General features: G+C 37.5%; 3 protein-coding genes across 6 annotated transcripts; 1 reads left to right on the top strand and 2 right to left on the bottom strand.

Annotated features, from left to right (window-relative positions):
- Positions 1-2,745: 2,745 nt before the first annotated feature.
- Positions 2,746-12,515, top strand: LOC108725261 (uncharacterized). Of its 4 annotated transcripts, none has more exons than XR_001936746.1 (7): positions 2,746-3,466; positions 5,342-9,114; positions 9,283-10,370; positions 10,468-10,746; positions 10,893-11,594; positions 11,705-11,920; positions 12,104-12,515. XR_001936746.1 is itself a non-coding variant. In XM_018452174.1 (7 exons), exons 1-6 carry the CDS (start codon positions 3,229-3,231, stop codon positions 11,802-11,804), a joined length of 6,180 nt encoding a protein of 2,059 aa, XP_018307676.1. In that variant the 5' UTR covers positions 2,746-3,228; the 3' UTR covers positions 11,805-11,843; positions 12,104-12,515. The 4 variants fall into 4 exon arrangements, 3 of the variants coding, with proteins under 3 accessions (XP_018307676.1, XP_018307675.1, XP_018307674.1); XM_018452174.1 differs by having other exon boundaries at positions 11,705-11,843; XM_018452173.1 differs by having other exon boundaries at positions 11,705-11,848.
- A 253-nt stretch (positions 12,516-12,768) lies between these two features.
- On the bottom strand, positions 12,769-13,907 carry LOC108725254 (probable cytochrome c oxidase subunit 6B). Its single transcript, XM_018452150.1, has 2 exons — positions 13,129-13,907; positions 12,769-13,061 (listed from the first exon to the last, which is right to left on the bottom strand). The coding sequence occupies exons 1-2, from the start codon at positions 13,311-13,313 to the stop codon at positions 12,827-12,829; spliced, it is 420 nt and encodes a 139-aa protein (XP_018307652.1). The 5' UTR covers positions 13,314-13,907; the 3' UTR covers positions 12,769-12,826.
- A 934-nt stretch (positions 13,908-14,841) lies between these two features.
- On the bottom strand, positions 14,842-18,575 carry sstn (stepping stone). Its single transcript, XM_018452121.1, has 5 exons — positions 18,376-18,575; positions 17,668-17,921; positions 17,297-17,577; positions 16,904-17,207; positions 14,842-16,770 (listed from the first exon to the last, which is right to left on the bottom strand). Exons 2-5 carry the CDS (start codon positions 17,669-17,671, stop codon positions 14,999-15,001), a joined length of 2,361 nt encoding a protein of 786 aa, XP_018307623.1. The 5' UTR covers positions 17,672-17,921; positions 18,376-18,575; the 3' UTR covers positions 14,842-14,998.
- Positions 18,576-18,944: the final 369 nt, after the last annotated feature.

Raw genomic sequence — 18,944 nt, 5'->3', positions numbered from 1 at the left:
TTGCAAAACTGTTGAGTCTGCTGAACGCAGCCAATCATAAAACGGTTGCAAAACTGTTGAGTCTGCTGAACGCAGCCAATCGCTAGTGCAAAAAGTATAAGTAATACGAATAGACTTATTATGAATGCAAACAAAATATGAATGCTACACCGTAGATTTATTAGAATTATTGGATGCTACGGAAATTGAGCACAATTGAGTATAATTGAGCATACTTGAAAATTAAATACTGAAAATTATAATATAATTCTTAATATGGTTCAAAAAATCAGAATAAATCAATAAATAAAAGAAGGGCTACGAGCCAATTATAATGTAAAATATTTAATAATTTAAAAATCGTACATACAAACGTTTCGACATCAATCGGGTCATTTTCAATGTAAAACAACAAAACATTATTACATAAATTATCGAAAATTTTCGGTCATATTATAATGTCCAGTAAGCGGTCCATATACAAAAATAACTTAAAAATAACTTAAAGGTGATCTCATCTCATTTTTCATAATTCTTAATGATGTAAGTTAGACGCCGAAAAGAAAACGCAATTAACAAAGTAATATTGAAAATAAGCCATAATACTTTAATGTGATCGAAAATTTTCGATAATTTATGTAATAATGTTTTGTTGTTTTACATTGAAAATGACCCGATCGGTGTCGAAACGTTTGTATGTACGATTTTTAAATTATTAAATATTTTATATTATAATTGGCTCGTAGCCCTTCTTTTATTTATTGAAAATTATAATGTTTTCCACTGGGAAAATTGGTGCAACACTAATGCAATGGAGTGCAAATCTGTTTACATATTTTCAGTGTTAATAAATGCTTTTAAGATTATGAAGTTTTCGTGACAACAAAGGATATGTAATTTTAAATCATTTATATTAATATAGAAAATATATGAATAGATTTGCATTCAATTGCACTCAATGTGCATTATTAGGTCTGTTCTTTTTGGCTGAATTTTTGCACCAGTACATCTTTCTCTCCAAGAGGAAAAAAGAGAAAGAAAAGTGAACTGAGGCTCTATTCTTGAAAAGAACCGTATACCAAAAACTAGGAAAATACTATAGTATATGTAACGTATACTGTAGTATTTCCCTAGACTTTCGTATACGTTTCTTTTCAAGAATAGACCCCCTGGTGCAAAAATTCAATCAAAAAGAACAGGCCTAGTGTTGCACTAATTCTAGTGAAAAACCGCTATTAAGGTATATTTTACATGCATCTTTATAAAAGAAATGTGATTGGATAATTTTCTTTATGCATATGTTTATGCGGCTATGCAAGTTGTGTGAATATATCCTGAAGCCTGTCACATATGAAATGCATAAACAGAGCATATGCATAACATAAGGCCGGAATCAGACTACTCATTGAAGATTGAGGTTGAAGATTGAAGATTGAAATTTGACCAGTAAGGTCAAAGAAATTTTAGCTCCTTTCGTTTCGATTGGTTAGATTTAAATTTTTCAATTTTCAATCTGTCTTCCAATGCGTAGTCTGATTCCGGCCTAAAGCGTTGTCTACAATATGCGAAGTAAGCTTAGTTTAAGAAGTAAGAGTAAGAAATTGACCAATCGCAGTCGAATGTGAGAAGAATAATCGACTGTGATTGGTTAATTTCGTACTCTAAGGATCACTGTCACCAAGCTCAGTTAACTTAACTGGCCAGTTAGTCCATCGGAATTGACCAATCGCATTTGTCATTTTGTTTGAAGCAATGGATGTTTGAAGCAAACCGATGGACTAACTGGCCAGTTAATTTAACTGAGCTTGGTGACAGTGGCCCTAATGTGGGGTCTACAATAGAAGTCGTAGCGATCGTAGAATCTTAAGTCATAGAAAATTATTGACCTCACAATCGAATATGAGAAGAATAATCAACTATGATTGGTCAATTTTCTACGACTTAAAATCCTACGACCGCTGCGACTTCTATTGTAGACCCCGCATTACTTCCTACTCCGTGTAGACGACGTATCAGACTGCTGGACCAATGAGCATCCAGCATAATGTCGCCATATTGATTTACATAAGATGCTCATTGGTTCAGCGATCTTTTGTTATATTTATGCACTGTTATGCGGGGTCTACAATAGAAGTCGTAGTATCTTAAGTCGTAGAAAATTGACCAATCACAGTTGATTATTCTTTTCATTTTCGACTGTGATTGGTCAATTTTCTACGATTTAAGACTCTACGACTACTACGACTTCTGTTGTAGACCCCGCATTATGCATTTCATGTGTGACAGGCTTTAGGGCCATCACACACAAAATGACGTAAGGCCTGTTCTCTTTTTGGCTGAACTTTTGCACCAATTCATCTTTCTTCCTTTTCTTTCCTCTTGGAGAGAAAAGGAAGAAAGATGAATTAGTGCAAAAGTTCATCCAAAAAGAACAGGTCTATAAACTGCATAACCATAGCATAAAGCTGCTGGACCAATGAGCATCCGACATAAAAAACGCCATTTCGATTTACATAAGATGCTCATTGGTCCAGCAGCTTTATGCTATGATTATGCAGCTTACGTCATTTTGTGTGTGATAACTCGTAGAGTTTGGCCAATTTGGTAAATCGAATAATTTTAATATTATACCGCTTTTTCCGATAATTCCGATTAGCCAAATTCCAATAACCAATACACGTCCCCCCCCCCCCACTCAGTACAATTTAATGAAAACGCATACATTACGTATGACACATGTAAGTGAGGACATAAGGACTATATGGAGCATGGCCGCCCGCCATCAGCTATGGTTCCGTTGAATAGTTGGTGTTAGTTGGACAATCGACAAGGGGGGTCAAGGTATTTAATCAAGGTTGCGATTTGCGATTACTCATTGCTGACAGCGCACGTTAATTAGTCGTGTCTCAGCACCATTAAATTCGCGGCAACGAGATTTGCCACGTATTTCCGGAACGTCAGACGATCTTACTGTCCATTTTTTTTTATTTTTTTTCTATATAAAAAATTCTTCGCACGGTGTGAGAAGATACGTAATTCCCCATTCCCCCCTCCTCCGTAGTTCCTTTCTTCCACCTGTAGATGTAATTTATCTCTCGAAAGAATACACCATTCTTCGCTTTATCCTTGAACGTATCCTCGCGTAACTCAAAGTCTGAAGGAATGATTCGCGCGCGGATTTCGCCAAGGAACGAATAGAGAGCAGCGACAATAAAAAAAGTTTCACTCTTCGCTGCCGGGTAAGTTTGTATGATGGCGAGTGATCTGTCGAGCGGCTGCACGGAGACGATCGACATCCTAGACGATGAGAAAGAAGAAGGCGAGATTTCATTGGAGGATGTCAGTTCGTCTGAAGAAGGTGGGATGGGTCACTTGACCAGTAGCTACGTCGTCGGCAGGATGCGTGCATGCCCTGATTGCAAGTCTTGGGGCGACTGTGCTACCTGGTGCAACGCAACGTATCATCCTAAGAACCAGAGCAGGAGAGGTAAAGTCATACTGGACCTTGTATCCGTCGTCGATGTTTCTTTTTTCTTTGTTCATATTTTATATTTGTGTTTGAAGTTAAGGCCTGATTCCATCCATGTAAAATTAACTTTAATCTTGGTGTTTAATGTTTATTTTTTTCTAAATCTTAAAATCCAATTTAGTCTTTATCTTTTTAACGGAGAATTTTAGGGCATTCACCACAAACGCACGTTCTTTTTTGGCGAAACTTGTCTCAAGATAAAAACAATAAAATTTACATAGATAAGAATATAGACGTTTCGGCCTCAAATTAGGCCATCCTCAGTATACCAGTCAAAATTATAAAATTACAAACACAATATTTAGAGTCACCTAATTAAAATTTACGCACATCATTCTAAAATATTTCTTATAACATGGCTAAAATTTAAAAACGCACGCTCGTTAAAATTGGTACATTTTAATTTTTCGCATATTCGAATGTGTAACAGCTAATTTCGTCTTATGTTCCAATCCATAGATCACTTTTAGAGTTATGAGAGAACACGGAATTTCCAGATTCTGTGTTACAATAAGATTGAGAAGATAAGAAATAAGTGTGAAAGCCATGTTTTATTAATACAGCATTTTATTGGCACCAAAGTTAACATCGGCAGTACATAGTTAACTTTGGTGCTTTCACACTTGTTTCTTATCTTCTCAATCTTATTGTAACACAGAATCTGGAAATTCCGTGTTCTCTCATAACTCTAAGTGATCTTTAGCTGTTACACATTCGAATATGCGAAAAATTAAAATGTACCAATTTTAACGAGCGTGCGTTTTTAAATTTTAGCCATGTTATAAGAAATATTTTAGAATGATGTGCGTAAATTTTAATTAGGTGACTCTAAATATTGTGTTTGTAATTTTATAATTTTGACTGATATACTGAGGATGGCCTAATTTGAGGCCGAAACATCTATATTCTTATCTATGTAAATTTTATTGTTTTTATCTTGAGATAAGTTTCGCCAAAAAAGAACGTGCGTTTGTGGTGGATGCCCTAAAATTCTCCATTTTAATTTCGACCACGTATTTATTTATTATTTATTTATTCTTTATCTTTTTCTAATTCTAAGAAACAGCGAGTTAAACCAAGATTAAAGTTAATTTTATATTGATGGAACCTAACAAACAAAATATATGCATAAATAAACCAAAAGATTCAAAAGTATTTCCTTGAATCTTTTGGTTTATTTATGCATATATTTTGTTTCTGATATATATATAAAGATTTTGAAGTTATAAATATAATACAAAAAAGCAATAATTGTTATAAACAATAAAATAATTTTTACTCATTTTTGTTAAATCGACTCTTATATGACCTTTATAATCATTTTATTGTTTTTAATATTAAGAGTCTTTTATTGTTTTATACGATTTGAATAATTGTTATAATTTTGCAATTTATTATGCTCTCCTAAGAAATGTATTTTGATATAGTTTTCTTTGATTTCTGTCACTTCAATATTCTACATATTGCTTTTAATTTCCTACACAGCACAAATCTTCAAAAAACATCGTAAAGAGACGTCTAGAGGAACTCAGAAGTCAGAATTCCTATCTTTTGAATCCTAAAAATGTACCTTAGTCTTTTGAATCCTAAAAATGCCCTCAAGGCGTCTCTTGTATAAAGTGTGCTATGTGGATTTCAGTGATTACAATATAATCAGACAAAGAAATTTGATAGAGATTTCTATTTTAATAGAGTTATTTTTGAAAAAAGTCTTACTAGTCTGTATGTGTATAATGAAAAATGTATCTTTCAATGAATAAATATAATTAGAATAGTAATTATTTGAACTAGTATCTTGTTTTAATCAAGTAGCAGTTAATCTTATTTTATAAGATCCAGTCAAAGGGAAGGAAAATCGTCATCATGTCAGAGAAACGGGATTTGCTGCAACAAAGCACATGGCATCGACATTACAAGAGAAAAATGACGACCTAGTACCAATCTCCAGTGACAGCGACATGGAAATCGTCGGTCTCACGGATACATCCAATCGATCAAAGGCCAAAGTAAAAAAGAAAAAAAGAAAGAAAAAGGAATATGAACCCCTCACTATCGATGAATTGATTTCTCCGACCTCCATCGACCTATCGTCTATGGCAGAAGGCACGGTGAAAGTATATAGGGAAGTAAGTCCAACTCGCAGATCAAGTGGCAGATCAAAGATGATTTCGAAATCGCCAATTCGAAGATACAGGTCGCCAGCGATAGCACGATCGTCGTTTCGATCTTCTCGATCTCCGCTAAATCATTCCAGATCTCCAATACTAAAGAAATCCCCGCGAAAGGTCAGATCGCCGAAACGTAGTATCCGTCGTCACTCACCCGTGAAAGCAACGAAGAGACTGCCGTCGAAGCTGACTTCGTCGCCGTCTACTCGTTCCTATGTCGACAGACACGGCGAGGTGACGCGATTGTTGAAAAAGGTGAAGCATCTGGATTCCATAGGAACTCAAGCATCGGAAGCATCGAGCGTCAACCGGAGTAAGGAATCGTCATCGTTGAAGGAGAAACTATCGAATATACTAAACAGAACCAGTAGCGAAGACCACATGCACCTCAAACCGGGAAAATCGAAAGTTGAAACAGTCGACGATGCCGACGATGAGGACGATCTGGCGTTGCTGCGACAAAAGGCATTAGAGACAAAGCAGAAAAAGTTCAGTAGATCTTCGGAGCATTCAGCGGATGTAGAATCAGAAAAGAGATTGGCTGTAAATAACGATGACCAGGACGAGGAGGCTTTGCAACTCCGTATGATCGCCCTGCGCTCGGCGGTCATGAAGAAGCATCAGAATCGGGTTCAACGTGGTATTAAGACCAAGAGACCCACCCGTAGTGAAAGTCCATTTAGTTCAAGTTTTCTCGATGATATACCCGTGCCTAGCGATGAGTTGTTGAAATATGCGTCACCGCCATGCACTCCGTCACCCGAGAGCAATCACATTGAAGACATGGACTTAGATACTGACATCGAAAGAGAAAAAGAGAAGTTGCCATACTCGCCGACCGACAAGATCACTGAGAACGTTCCTATCGACACAGCATTGCTTGGAATCGAGCCATCTGACGTGTCGTTTATTAACGTAAACGAGAACATCGGTAGCCCGGTCTTTGACGACGCACAAGATGAACTTGCAACGAACAGTGTCACATCCTATTATAATGGAACTTACTTGCCTTACCAGGCACTTCCAAGTAAGCCGCAATTCTATGCGCATTCGCCATCACAGTACAACAACGAGGTCTTTGATTCGGATTTAAATGATTTAACCGGAAAAAGTCTCGAAAACCCTCAGAGCAATGGTGTCGTTTGCGATCTAATAGATGGAATTTGTTGTCAAGAAAGTACTTATTCCTTGACGAATATGCCAGATACGCATGATCTTCCAGTGTCCAAGGATCTTCTCACTCCTCCTGTCTCTTCCTATGGCACTTTCGCTTCTCCTCTTCAGATGCAACAAATCGTGGAGCAACCTGCCAAGGATAGTATTGTATTTGTGAATGTGGATTCCACATTTAGAAATGATAAACCCGCCTACGAAATGCAGACAGTTCCTCCATTTAACTCCGTTGCAAATGCTCCGACAACGACATATGCGGCTAGATACGCCGAGTCGATGTCGCCGAATGAATCGATGATAACGATCGATGATCTTCCAGAGGAATCTGTAGATCCATTGAACTTTCCTATTGGCGACGACAGAAATTTACCAGCTATGGAATACATTCCAAAGGAAGCAGCACCATGTCAAGCTGTAGATAAAACATTACAGGAACCTTTATATATGCAAGGTATCCCAGAGGTTACTAAAGATATGAATAAAATACCTACGTTAATCAATAGAAAGCTGGTACCCGCGCCAATACTGAAATCGAATAAGCGACTGCGAGAACATTTAAAGAAGCGCGAAACGCTGCAACCAGAGCCAGAGCCGACTTTCAAGAATGCTGAGATGCAACCAATAACCGTTGTCGCCGCAGATGCGAATAGCAGCATCTTTAAACCGATAAAATTACAAGTAGTGAAAAAATCCGCGCCTGCTTTGTCGACGCTCCCTACATTCGACAATTCGGTGAACGAATCTTTAGATACATCAGAGGATCAAAGAGGCTCATCCAAGGAAGATCATGAGATAGTTGAGCTGGGACAGACTGATGTCACTACTACATCGTCAGCGAATGAAGCTACTCCAGCTCGGAGGAAAAGGAAGAAACGCAGAAGGAAATACACACGTAGGAGTATCATTCTTGAGAAAAAAAAGAATCGACGTTTGGATGCTGATGTAAATAGAGATGCAATTGCGAATGCGTCTATTTTAGATCACATTGCAACCGAATCTGATCAGAGCAAGAGCAATGATAACGTTAATACGCAGAAGATTTTAATAGAAAATGAAGAATCGTCGAGATTGGAAAGTATCACTGATATGCAGGAGTCTATCAACTCCGGTGATGTTATGATTGAAAAGAGAGACGTGGAGAAGGACAATCACACAATACCCTTAACATTCGAATATTCGCAAGAAGAACACATTGAATCCCATTGTTTGTCAACAAATCCCGCACCAGACAATTCCAATTCTGGCATAGTTAGCAAAGCCATCGATACGGCTAAAAACGTTAGTAGGAGACAAAGCGTTGATGAGGATGAGGACGAATTGCGTGCCATCTTATTGGCTTCTTTAAAACGAACGAAATCAGCAGATATCAACAATGCTCCAATTGCTCCAACTATTCCGGTTACAAACTCTGTTGTAACGAATGTCCAGACATCTGCATTAAATCAAATATTGGCAGATACCATGCCATCTACGGTTAACACAACGTGCACAGTGAGCAACAATGTTCCGTTATTACCGTCGAAGCCGTTGCCATCGAAGCCGTTGCCATCGAAGCCGTTGTCGTCGAAGCCGTCGCTGTCGAAGCCGTCGCCGTCGAAGCCGTCGCAGTCGAAGCCATCGCCGTCGAAGCCGTCGCAGTCGAAGCCGTCGCCGTCGAAGCCGTCGCCGACGAAGCCATTGTCGGCGAAGCCATTATTGTCGAAACCATTATCGTCGAAGCCTTTATCGGAAAATATAAAGAAGAAAATTAATGACGCATCTATCTCTGTGCAAAATGGTAGCAGAAAAAGAAGCACCAGCCTAGACACGGTAAAGAGTCCTCCGAAAAAAATAACGAGAAAGGCACTCACGAGCACGAAGGTGGTAAACAACGCTAAGAAATATCAAAATATGATTGTGCAGAGGAAATTAAATCTACGAAAGATTGATAACAATGCGAAGCCTACTGAAAACGCATGGTCCAACGCTAACGCTTCAAAAATATCGTTGCACGCATCTGACACTCAACGATTTGTGATAAGTTTGGGTTCCGATACGGATACCGAGTCCGAAGGCGAGAAAAACGAGTCTGTTTCTGTCGCGGAGAAGCATCAGGAGATCCCCGCCGATTTTGAAAAGAACTTGAGTAAATTTCTACGTGAGGTGAGAAACGAACAAGAACAGTCTGCAGCAGCCGCAGCGAAGTCATCCAGTTCGTCCACGCAAGCGACAAAGCGAGATGTGCTACAGACGGCTAACGGTTCATCTAATATGCACACGCCACTGGTAAGGCGATTGCGTGTTTCCTCTAATTATCTTTTAATGCTAGTAATTTATACGAAAGAGATTAATATTATTTAGATTCGCAATTTGAGGATTTATTATTGAAGAAGAAACTGATTGATTGTAGAAACACTTTTAATTTGTTCTGCAGGTTTTCCTACTTTGTTGCAGGCCGTGAGGCATCTTCCTGCGTCACAGCAAGAGGAGTATCGTCGTTTGAAGCAGGAAATCTTGGAGCGCGAAAAGTTGAAACTGCAGAGAAAGGTAGCAAGTAATAATAGTAGTAATGGTAGTAATAGCAGTAATAAATTATTAAACACTAACGTAGCAAGCTCACCAATAAAATCTTTGACACCGTGCGAAAATAAAACGCATGTTAAACAGAATCAGGATAATTTAAAAACGCCAGAGAGGAATCCTCAAGAATCATCAACAGAAGTTGGAAGGAAAAACGACGACGTGACGAGAGACACGTCAGAATTAAACGTATGTCGCAAGTCTGCTGACAAAAAACTTTCAATGAATATTGCTAAACATACTAATTCCACGCATTTGCAAACTAAAAACTGTAAGAAAGCGATACCGAATGATCTCAGCATTCGAATTACTAACGTTACCGCTTCAAGTCACGCCAACGATAGAACGGTCGAGAATTTGCATGAGAAGCAATCCGTGACAGACACACAGCAGCATAGATCTGCTTTGAGAACGTTAAGCACAGACGAAATAAATCGTAAATACGTGCAAGTAATGTTGAAACCGAACGCAATTGAGCGAGTCGTCACTATAAACGACAAATCAATTTTACAACATGACATGACAATAAGCGTCGGTCAAAGTGAAAATCTGATCGAGCCTGATGTCAATACAGAAAATCTAGTCGAGAAAAATCTAAATGATATAGATAGTAACAGTAGTACTTTTTCTACTGCATCTACTGTAAAACTTCCAAATTCATTTACGATTTCGAGTGAGCACGAGGAGACGATGGAAACCACAATATCACTTTCCCAATATAAGGCAGAATGCCAGCGAGAAATTAATCGTGATAGTTCAACGTCTGTACTTGTAGACAATAATAATAGCAACAATAGCTCTCATAAATCTGACTCAGTTGCTGACGATAATGGTACTACGAATGATATTTGGGACACACTTAAAAAGGATGTTAAAGCAGAAGTGGATTCCCTGACGAATCTTCCAGAATCGGCGCAAGAGCGATACTTGAGAGAAACTGAGCATAAATTAGTTATAAAACGGTAATTACACATAATAATTTTGCGAAGAAACAAACTATAATAATGAGCGACACACAATAAAGCTTTCATATTAAATTATGTTATATATATGATATAGGTATATGATCTTAGATCATTTAGCAGAAATGTCAGGAAATCTTCGTCAATGGGATATGGAGAAGGAAGTACAAACTACCCTGGCCAACGAAGTGAAAAAACTTAAAGAACAGTTGAAGATAGCCGAGGAAAGGTTACAGCAGCAGCGCGATCGCGTTAGTAGCATGGGCCCAAAGGTTTCAACAGCACGTCAAAAGATCAATGCTGGACGACGTGAGTGCTTCAAACTGTCCAGAATTTGTTCGACCCTAGGTAACCGACTCATGGAGAAAAATTACAAGTACGCAAGTATGAAAGCCACAGATGCATGTGGCGTAAATATTTTATATAATAACTAATAATTTAGATTATCTTATATGTAAATAAAGAAAGAAATTCTGACATTCTATTTTTAGTGTATTTTGATTATGAAGATTGTTCTTTTAGGTTGCCAGAGGCGGTAGATCAACTTTTAAGTGATAAACTCAAGGAGGTTGCTAATCATACGCGTCAGTTTACCAAGAAGAAGCGACTTCAAACTAACGATATTTCTGAAAATTCCTATTCTAGTACTTTACAAGAAACCTCAGAATCATCTAAGGATACATGCATTGAGGAAAATTTGTCGCAAGAACAGCCAATGAATGACGAAGTTGTGATCGTTGAGATGAGATCAAAGAGAGATACTCACTTGACGCAATCTAATCAAAATAAGAGTTTATCGACGGAAATCTCACTGGATTTCTCGCAAGTGATTCCATGCCAATCAACATCAGAAAGGAGAGAAGAAACTTCAGCAAATGCATCGAATCATCGTAACGAAGAACAAGTCACATCCCTTAACCAAGATAATGCATTATCTTCTGAACCAAAGTTATACCAAAGTAGTCCTATAGAGCAAAATAACGAGCATACAGAAGAAAGTAGAACGGACAAGTCTGATCCCGCCGCATCTTTAGAACTAAAGTCATTAGCGACTGCTTCCTCAAGTTCAGAACACAATGAACAGACTAACGAAAAAGCCTCGCCGCAACTGCCATCGCCGACAACAATAACGACGACGACAAATACAACAACGATATATACAACAACGACGACGAAGCAGATTGCACCTTATGTATCGATATTGACACATTTAAAGAAACCAAGGTGAGTGTTCCTTTTTTTGAAAGATAATTACGGTATTTGATCATCCACTGTCTGTGGACTATGCTCAAAATCTTGAGGATTTTTGTGGTTTCTGTTACTCTTTTCGCCAGGAACATCAACCCCCATGGAATTCTGTGTCCGTACGAAATGATGGGCATTTGCAGGGACGAGGATTGTCGATACATTCACCAGTCGAGGAATCAAACCTGAAATAATACATTACATACTACCGAACATATTCAACATGACGTAAGGTGGTCTAATTTCTCGCCAAATGTGTCAATGTGGATCACACACTTTATAATATATTAACAGCGTTTCAATTCGTAAATATCATAAGTTCACGCTTTAATTCTTTGACTATATCTTGATTTCTAAATTCTAATTGTTCACAATAAATATATATATATTGCATGCAATATAAGATAGAGTCGCGTACACATAAGAAAGAACAGAAAATAATTTTAATTATCTCCTTCAAGCAAATGTCTTTGATTTCGTATTTACAGGTATCATCGATTATACTCTAGGAAATAGATATATCGATATAGGCAGCGATATAGGTTGCGATGTTATGCAGAACCAACACCCGAAGATCGGTAAGTTGTCTTCATCCATGGCAGGCTCTAGTGCACAATACTGAAATTATCATTTTGTTTCGCAAAAATCTTACATTTTTACGTAAGATCTCTATTTTAAAAAGTTGTGCTACTACGGGATCTCGAGAGGTATCCGTATTTTATTGAAAGTTCAAATAAAATTTCTACCAGTGTATATTTTTTACAATTATAACAAAAAAAAAGTGTTTAAACTGCAAGATCAACCAGTGTGGTAAAAATAAATAGAAGAAGAATCTATCGACCATACTGAAAAAAAGAAGAGTTAAGATTAAAAGAAGAGAAGTCCAGCAATTACGGATCGTCGGACAATTAGTAATTTTTTCTTCGTACTTCGATAAGTTACCTCATATTAATAAATCTTGTACCTGTATAATAAAAGTTAAATATTTTTTTTATCTGAAGTGTAAATTAATTATATATATATTCCCTCCCTGTCTCATATACTGTATAGTCTTTATTTAATTTTCTTTTATTTAAATTTCTATAATATCTCTTTCTTAATTAGCAAAATATATATGATCGTTTATAATCGTAATAATCGTAATTATCTCATTTCAAATATAAAACTTTTTAATTTTATTCCACAAGATTGATTTCTCTCTCTCTCTCTTTTTATTCGCCGTATTTGTTGCCGGGGAAATCGCCCTGAGTTCTATATTTATGCCAAGGTAATCTGCCTGTAAGTCTAAGTTCATCCCACTGTTCCACCCAGGCCCTTGGACATATGGACGTGAAAACATCTTTAAACCACGTACATGCTTCGAAACCTTTACCTAAAATGTGCTCACAGCGATAGAAGTCAGTATACATCACGAAACATCTCTGCGTCTGATTTTGTTGCTGAAATCTGCAAAGCGGAGTTGACAGAAAAAGTATCTCTGAATTAATTATGAATACCGTAATTATATATATACCTCGGGTCATTGCCAGGAGAACATTTAAACTCCTCCCCGTCAGAAGTACGTAACTCTTCCTCATGAATCTCATTCTTTTTGAGACAAGGATCATCTTCATCTACTTCGATAGTTATCTTTTTCTTTGATCCCTTTTCCCTCGTACTTTCATACTTTCGTGCTGAGGATGGATTATTTTCTCCCATTTTCTTTAAACGACACAATCACGTGTACTTTACGATATTAATAATTCTGTTATGTATTTCGAATTTTAAAAGCTGTTCAGTGCTCCTGTCATTTAAAAATTTTTTTTCGCTGCTTTTCGCTTGTTCAAACTTCGCTATGTATACAGTGAGAATAATTAAATTAGCGTCTTTATTGACATAAAACCGATCGTATAAAGCGGTACAAAAAGGTTTTTTAAAAATAGCATGCAACGCGCAACGCATGATTAATCACAGCTAACATAAGGCCATTTATCTTCTATCTATCTATGTCTGTGATGCTGAAGTATTTCCAACATTTTTGGATCAAATAAATCTGAATCGCAGATAATGCGTACGTACACTATGCAGTAGCAGCGTATATCATTTTTATAGAAAGAGAATAATACAAATTGTATATGTATGATATACAAATACATATAAGAACAAGCGCTATAGTGACTAATGCATGAATCGCATGAATCAAGCATTAGAATTAACATCAAGCTGCTTCCCGGCGAACACATTGTGGTAAACAAATAAAATCTCTAATGAGATTTATTTTATCTTTCAATATTATACGCCGAGCGGTATACAAATATAATATATACGCGCATATATAAACGATTTCTATATAAAAATATCATCCACGTACGATATTATCGGTATCGATATTATCCATTAAGATTGAGAACACACGTTTCATGTATAGAAGTGTTAGATATTATTTCAAACTATCTATAGTAAAATGTATAAAATGCATATTTTCAAATCTTATGTTCAGTCGTAAGAAATAGACTCTTGATAGAAATCTATAAAAATAGTTCTTAGACTCTAAAAATAGATGCAAATTTTCAACATTATTTAATGATATAACCCAGAAAAAACTGTATTTAACAACCAACATTAATATCTTATCAATCTGACGATGTCTCTAGAAAAAACCACAGTTGTTCATTTGTTTGTAGAAAAAATATGTACATCGCTGAACACAGTTATGAATACAATTATATCAGAAGTCAACAAGTGGAGAATAATTTTCAATGAAATTATTGAATCATGTTAAGTTTTAATTTAAAAATACAATATTTATATTATTATTATCCACTTGATGCTTCCATTAATAAAAGGCACTATTCAGGTCCCAATATTAATTAATTAATCGAGATCAGGATTGAATAATCCTTGCATCCTTCCAATTCTTTACTTTTTCTCTCTTTTCTCACTCTTTTAGAACATATCTCGTACATTTGCGATATATAAATGGTAAAATTTCTTATAATAAAAATGCTTATATTACAGTTTGATAGATATGTCAAGAATGATATTGATAAATGATTAATTCTCAAAAGAGAAACGAAAAATATGTGAACAAAATTGTGTAATTATATCTCTTCAGAATATATATGTATATCTATATATACATATATATATATATACAGATCTCGACCAATGCATTAATGCTTAACGATAAATTTTCTAATCGATTTGAAATCAAGTAATGTCATGGGGAAAGAAGCATTAATGCATGACACTCTGTTTGTATGCTGCAATTAGTGAATTAAAGAAGATCGAACGAAACAAATGTTCATCGATAGGACCAGCCTATCATCTCTGAATGAATAATTCTATAGATATTTATATGATAATATGATAGGCATGATTACATTATATGCGAGCGCAAACAATTATCTTAACGACGAGAGATAAGGTTGACAAGTCATGCGCTGTACCGGCTGATAGAGTCTTCTTTGTACCGGACTAGCGGTAATATTATCGTTTGGTCCGAAATTATAAGAATTGGGATCCCTAGATAAATCAGCGGTGCCTGTTTCTGCAGGACGATTCTCTTGGAGCGGGGAATCTCCGTTGCCGACCTGAGACTGCGCGACAGCTTCGTTCCTCTTGCGAAATTTTGTCGAATACTTATAAAAATCTGACATTTCAAAAGGCTTTGTCACTTCCCTATATGGTTGATATTTTCCTGGCTGTACAACCGTGCAGTTTTGCGGTGAACCTAACGGTCGTACCACATTATCGCAGACGTCCATGGATGGCTTCGATTCGGCCGGTATCTCCAATACCTTCGACCTGGTTGTGGACTGATCATAACGAGGATGAGACTGATGCACTGGGTGCTGCCGCTCTTCGGGCTTATCTCTCTTGTGACGGTTCGCAGGGCCCATCGGCAATGGTGGTCCGCCTATCGTCTGATTATCTCTTGCGTTCTCATTAGTGGCAGTTTTAATACGAGCAAGCGGTGGACTCGACTGATAATGTACGTTCTTTCGTGCGGCGATCAGATTGTGATCCAAGCCGGCACTCACTCCTGCATCCAACGATGTTTCGTACCACTCTTTCTGACGACTCTTACGATTGTTATTCATGTATTCCGTCGCAGACGCATCCTTACCATCGTGCGAATCATGCGAATGACTTGAGTTCCAGGTCTCTACGCTTCCCAATGATTGTGTACGCAGCAGCATCTTGTTGTTCGTCGGCGTTTGTTGCTCGGATAATGGCAGCAGATGAACGGAATGATGTTGATGGGATGACGCGGTGACGTTGCTACTCGACGAGCTTTTAGTACACGCAACGGCAACCGTGCGATAACGCGATTGTGTGTCAAGATTCGCCTCACTGACACTGTTGTGTTGAGCATTTCGACGTCTACGATCTAAACTACCAAATCTGTCAGGCTCGTCCGTGCTCACCCAGTGAATATCATCATTGTGGCGCACCCAGTAACCGGATGGCGATGAAGCCTCGATCGATGTACTGCCGCCACTGTGCCGCGAGGTGTTTTTAACGCAGGATGATAATGACGAGTCGCGATCTCGCCTCTGTAAAATTTGCTGAGATTGCGAGCTGTTCTTATAGTAGGCCTGGTAATCGATGGGCAAGTAATGAGATGAGCGAAAATCTCTGTCGTAGGTTCCCTGTCCACTTCGCCGTAAAATATTATCGGAATTATCGAGATGCTTGTATTCAAAGGAACCTGAATATTGTAGTCGATGGGTCTGCTGCTGCATCTGATCCTGCAATTGTTGTTGCTTCTGTATATGCTGAAATTTAAGGTAGCGCATTTGACGTTCGTCTTCGGTATATGTGTTCGGCACGTAAGGTCGATACATTCTCTCGGTATCCTGATAATGGCGAGATCCGCCACTTCCATGAGAATACGTACGCGCGCGATACTGATCGGGTAAAATGTAAACATTGTGATTATCATTGTGATCATGTTCCACAATCTTAATGTTCGATTGTTCGACAGGGCTTACGCCGGGATATGTGCCACTGTGATGATGATGATTGCAAACATTCGGTACGGTTAACTGCTCCTCGTATCCATGCCCGCTGTAAGTATTCGATTTGTCTTCAGGTGCCAAGGGACTCAAACTAATACCAGGTTCATGAAGAATACTTCTTCCAACAGACTTTGGAGTTATTATCTCATTTCCTATCGTATACAAATTATATGTTATGGATTAAAACGTTTTGTAAAATTATTTTAAAGAAGTAATCATAATAATTTTTCTCTAATACACACACACACACACACACACACACACACACATCAGTATACACAATACCTGTACTATCTAAAGGTGGCCGTGGCTTCTTTGTCCTGTGCTTTACGTTAACATGTGAATGTGGTTGCGTATTGTAACTTCCTGTGTTCACTGGCAATTGAGTTGGACGCTGTGTTTTACCACGAGTCTGCCTAATAAAGTTCAGCTGCGTCTCCAACTCTTGTAGTCTTCGTTGACTTTGCTGATAAGCGAGTCTGTGCTTGCGTCGTGTGGCCTTACTTTCCGTAGGATCATTAATAACACCCAATGCAGCTTCCACAATTCCGAGCTGTATTTGCTTTTCCAACTCCAATTCAGACTCCTCCTGCGCACGAGCGCCATAAATAGACAATAACTCCAATCTAACATATTTATATCGATTCTTATATTATTACATTTAAAACAAAATCTTACAATATCAGATGTCTTCAGCTTGAGGATCAATTTTTGTGGATGTATAAAGGAAGTGCCCACTTTTTTACGAAAAGTTGGTGGACTTTCGCCAGGCTCCAGAGGTATTTCCGGTGGTAAAACTCCGGTTAACTCTGCTTCTTCTATGCACAGGTTTTTCAATTCATTATTTTTTTGAGCAAGTTTCTCTTGTAAGGCTTCTCTGCGCTGACGTAACCATTGCAGTCTCGCAGATAATGGATCATCTGCCAAGGCTCCTGGCGCATTTTCGTTTCCTGCCATCACTAGGCAAATGTAAAAGAATAATTTCAATGTGTTGTAATTAATTATAAAAGCATTGAATATTGCATTATGTATTGATTGATTGTACTTACCCATATTATTGAATAAGGTATAAGCAAATGGGCCAGCTGTAATCTTTACGATTGTTGTATTCAATGCATCTTGATAGTAATATATCTTAAACTACAATGTCATCTGAGTATTATTTATTGCTTCATATCAAGATACTGGAAAGGAGTCTTTAGTTTTTGTATAATTCAAGCATTTTTCCTTTGTAGATAAACTGCAAATAATTAGTAGAGAATAAAATAAAATCCCCAATAAAAGTTCCTGATGATCAGACTTTCTGTAACACAGCGAAAAGTTATTTTCTTTAATAAACAACAGTTTTCAAAGTCTAATTTATTTAGTTACCTGACACATAAAAACACCTAGATTTTTATGTATTATTATTTTTATATAACTGTCCTAATTTCTTTTTAACAAACTTATAAATAGCTTTAAGTGTCTTCAAAATTACATCTTCTTCAACTTCTAAGCAAAGTCCACTAACGCTTATCCTATTTATTTCTGTGATAACGCTTAGGTTAAACGTTATAAAAACGTATAGATTACTTTATCAGTTTACGAGTACTTTATCAATTTCAGTCGATTAATTGCAAAATCAGATGCCGCTTAAAGCGTATATAATAGTGGATTCAGATAACTGTTTCATTCGTAAACTCAGACCGTGTGTCATAATTTAACGCTTCAGTATTCAATGCGAGTTGAATCGACGCTAAGAATGATCATGATTTTACCATCGGTTCCTCGCAGAAGAAATTCGTCAAGTATGCCTACCAGAGAGAAGTAAACACGAGGCTTTAATATCTAGTTCACAGAGAGCAGCGGTGTTAACGCGTTAAAGAAAAGCTCAACCGAGGAGGAACGTCGACTCTGGTCGACTCCCGACTCCGACTCTGAAGCCCAGACTTGAGTCACGCACTTTTTATCACGAACGCATTCGTACCTATTTTACTCGAAGCTACGCCAGTGTTCGTAGTACGCACGCTATTGAGTTTCCCACCAGCTGCACTACGACGGAAGGGATCCCACTCCTTTTCATCTGGAACGGATTGTTGATTGTTGATGCATAACCGATGCGAGGCGTGTTCGGAGCGAGCAAGTGTGTTCGGAAAACGTTGAACTTCAGTTTAAACGTCCAATTCGATTACTTGCCGCGCGCAATGAAGATAGCTGTTTGTTTTTCGTAGCTGAATTTTTTGCACTTTTTCATCCTTCCTCTCCTTTTTTCTATCGCGATCACATACCCTATAAGCGCAAAATGTTCCTAGAATGTTACAATATTATTAAAAAAAAAAAATTAAAA

Source organism: Mycetomoellerius zeteki, unplaced genomic scaffold (assembly GCF_001594055.1).
Source record: "Mycetomoellerius zeteki isolate Tzet28-1 unplaced genomic scaffold, Tzet1.0 scaffold332, whole genome shotgun sequence".
Classification (NCBI taxonomy): Eukaryota; Metazoa; Arthropoda; class Insecta; order Hymenoptera; family Formicidae; genus Mycetomoellerius; species Mycetomoellerius zeteki.
The sequence above is the reverse complement of the archived record's forward strand: the minus strand, read 5'-3'. Positions and strand labels throughout refer to the sequence as shown.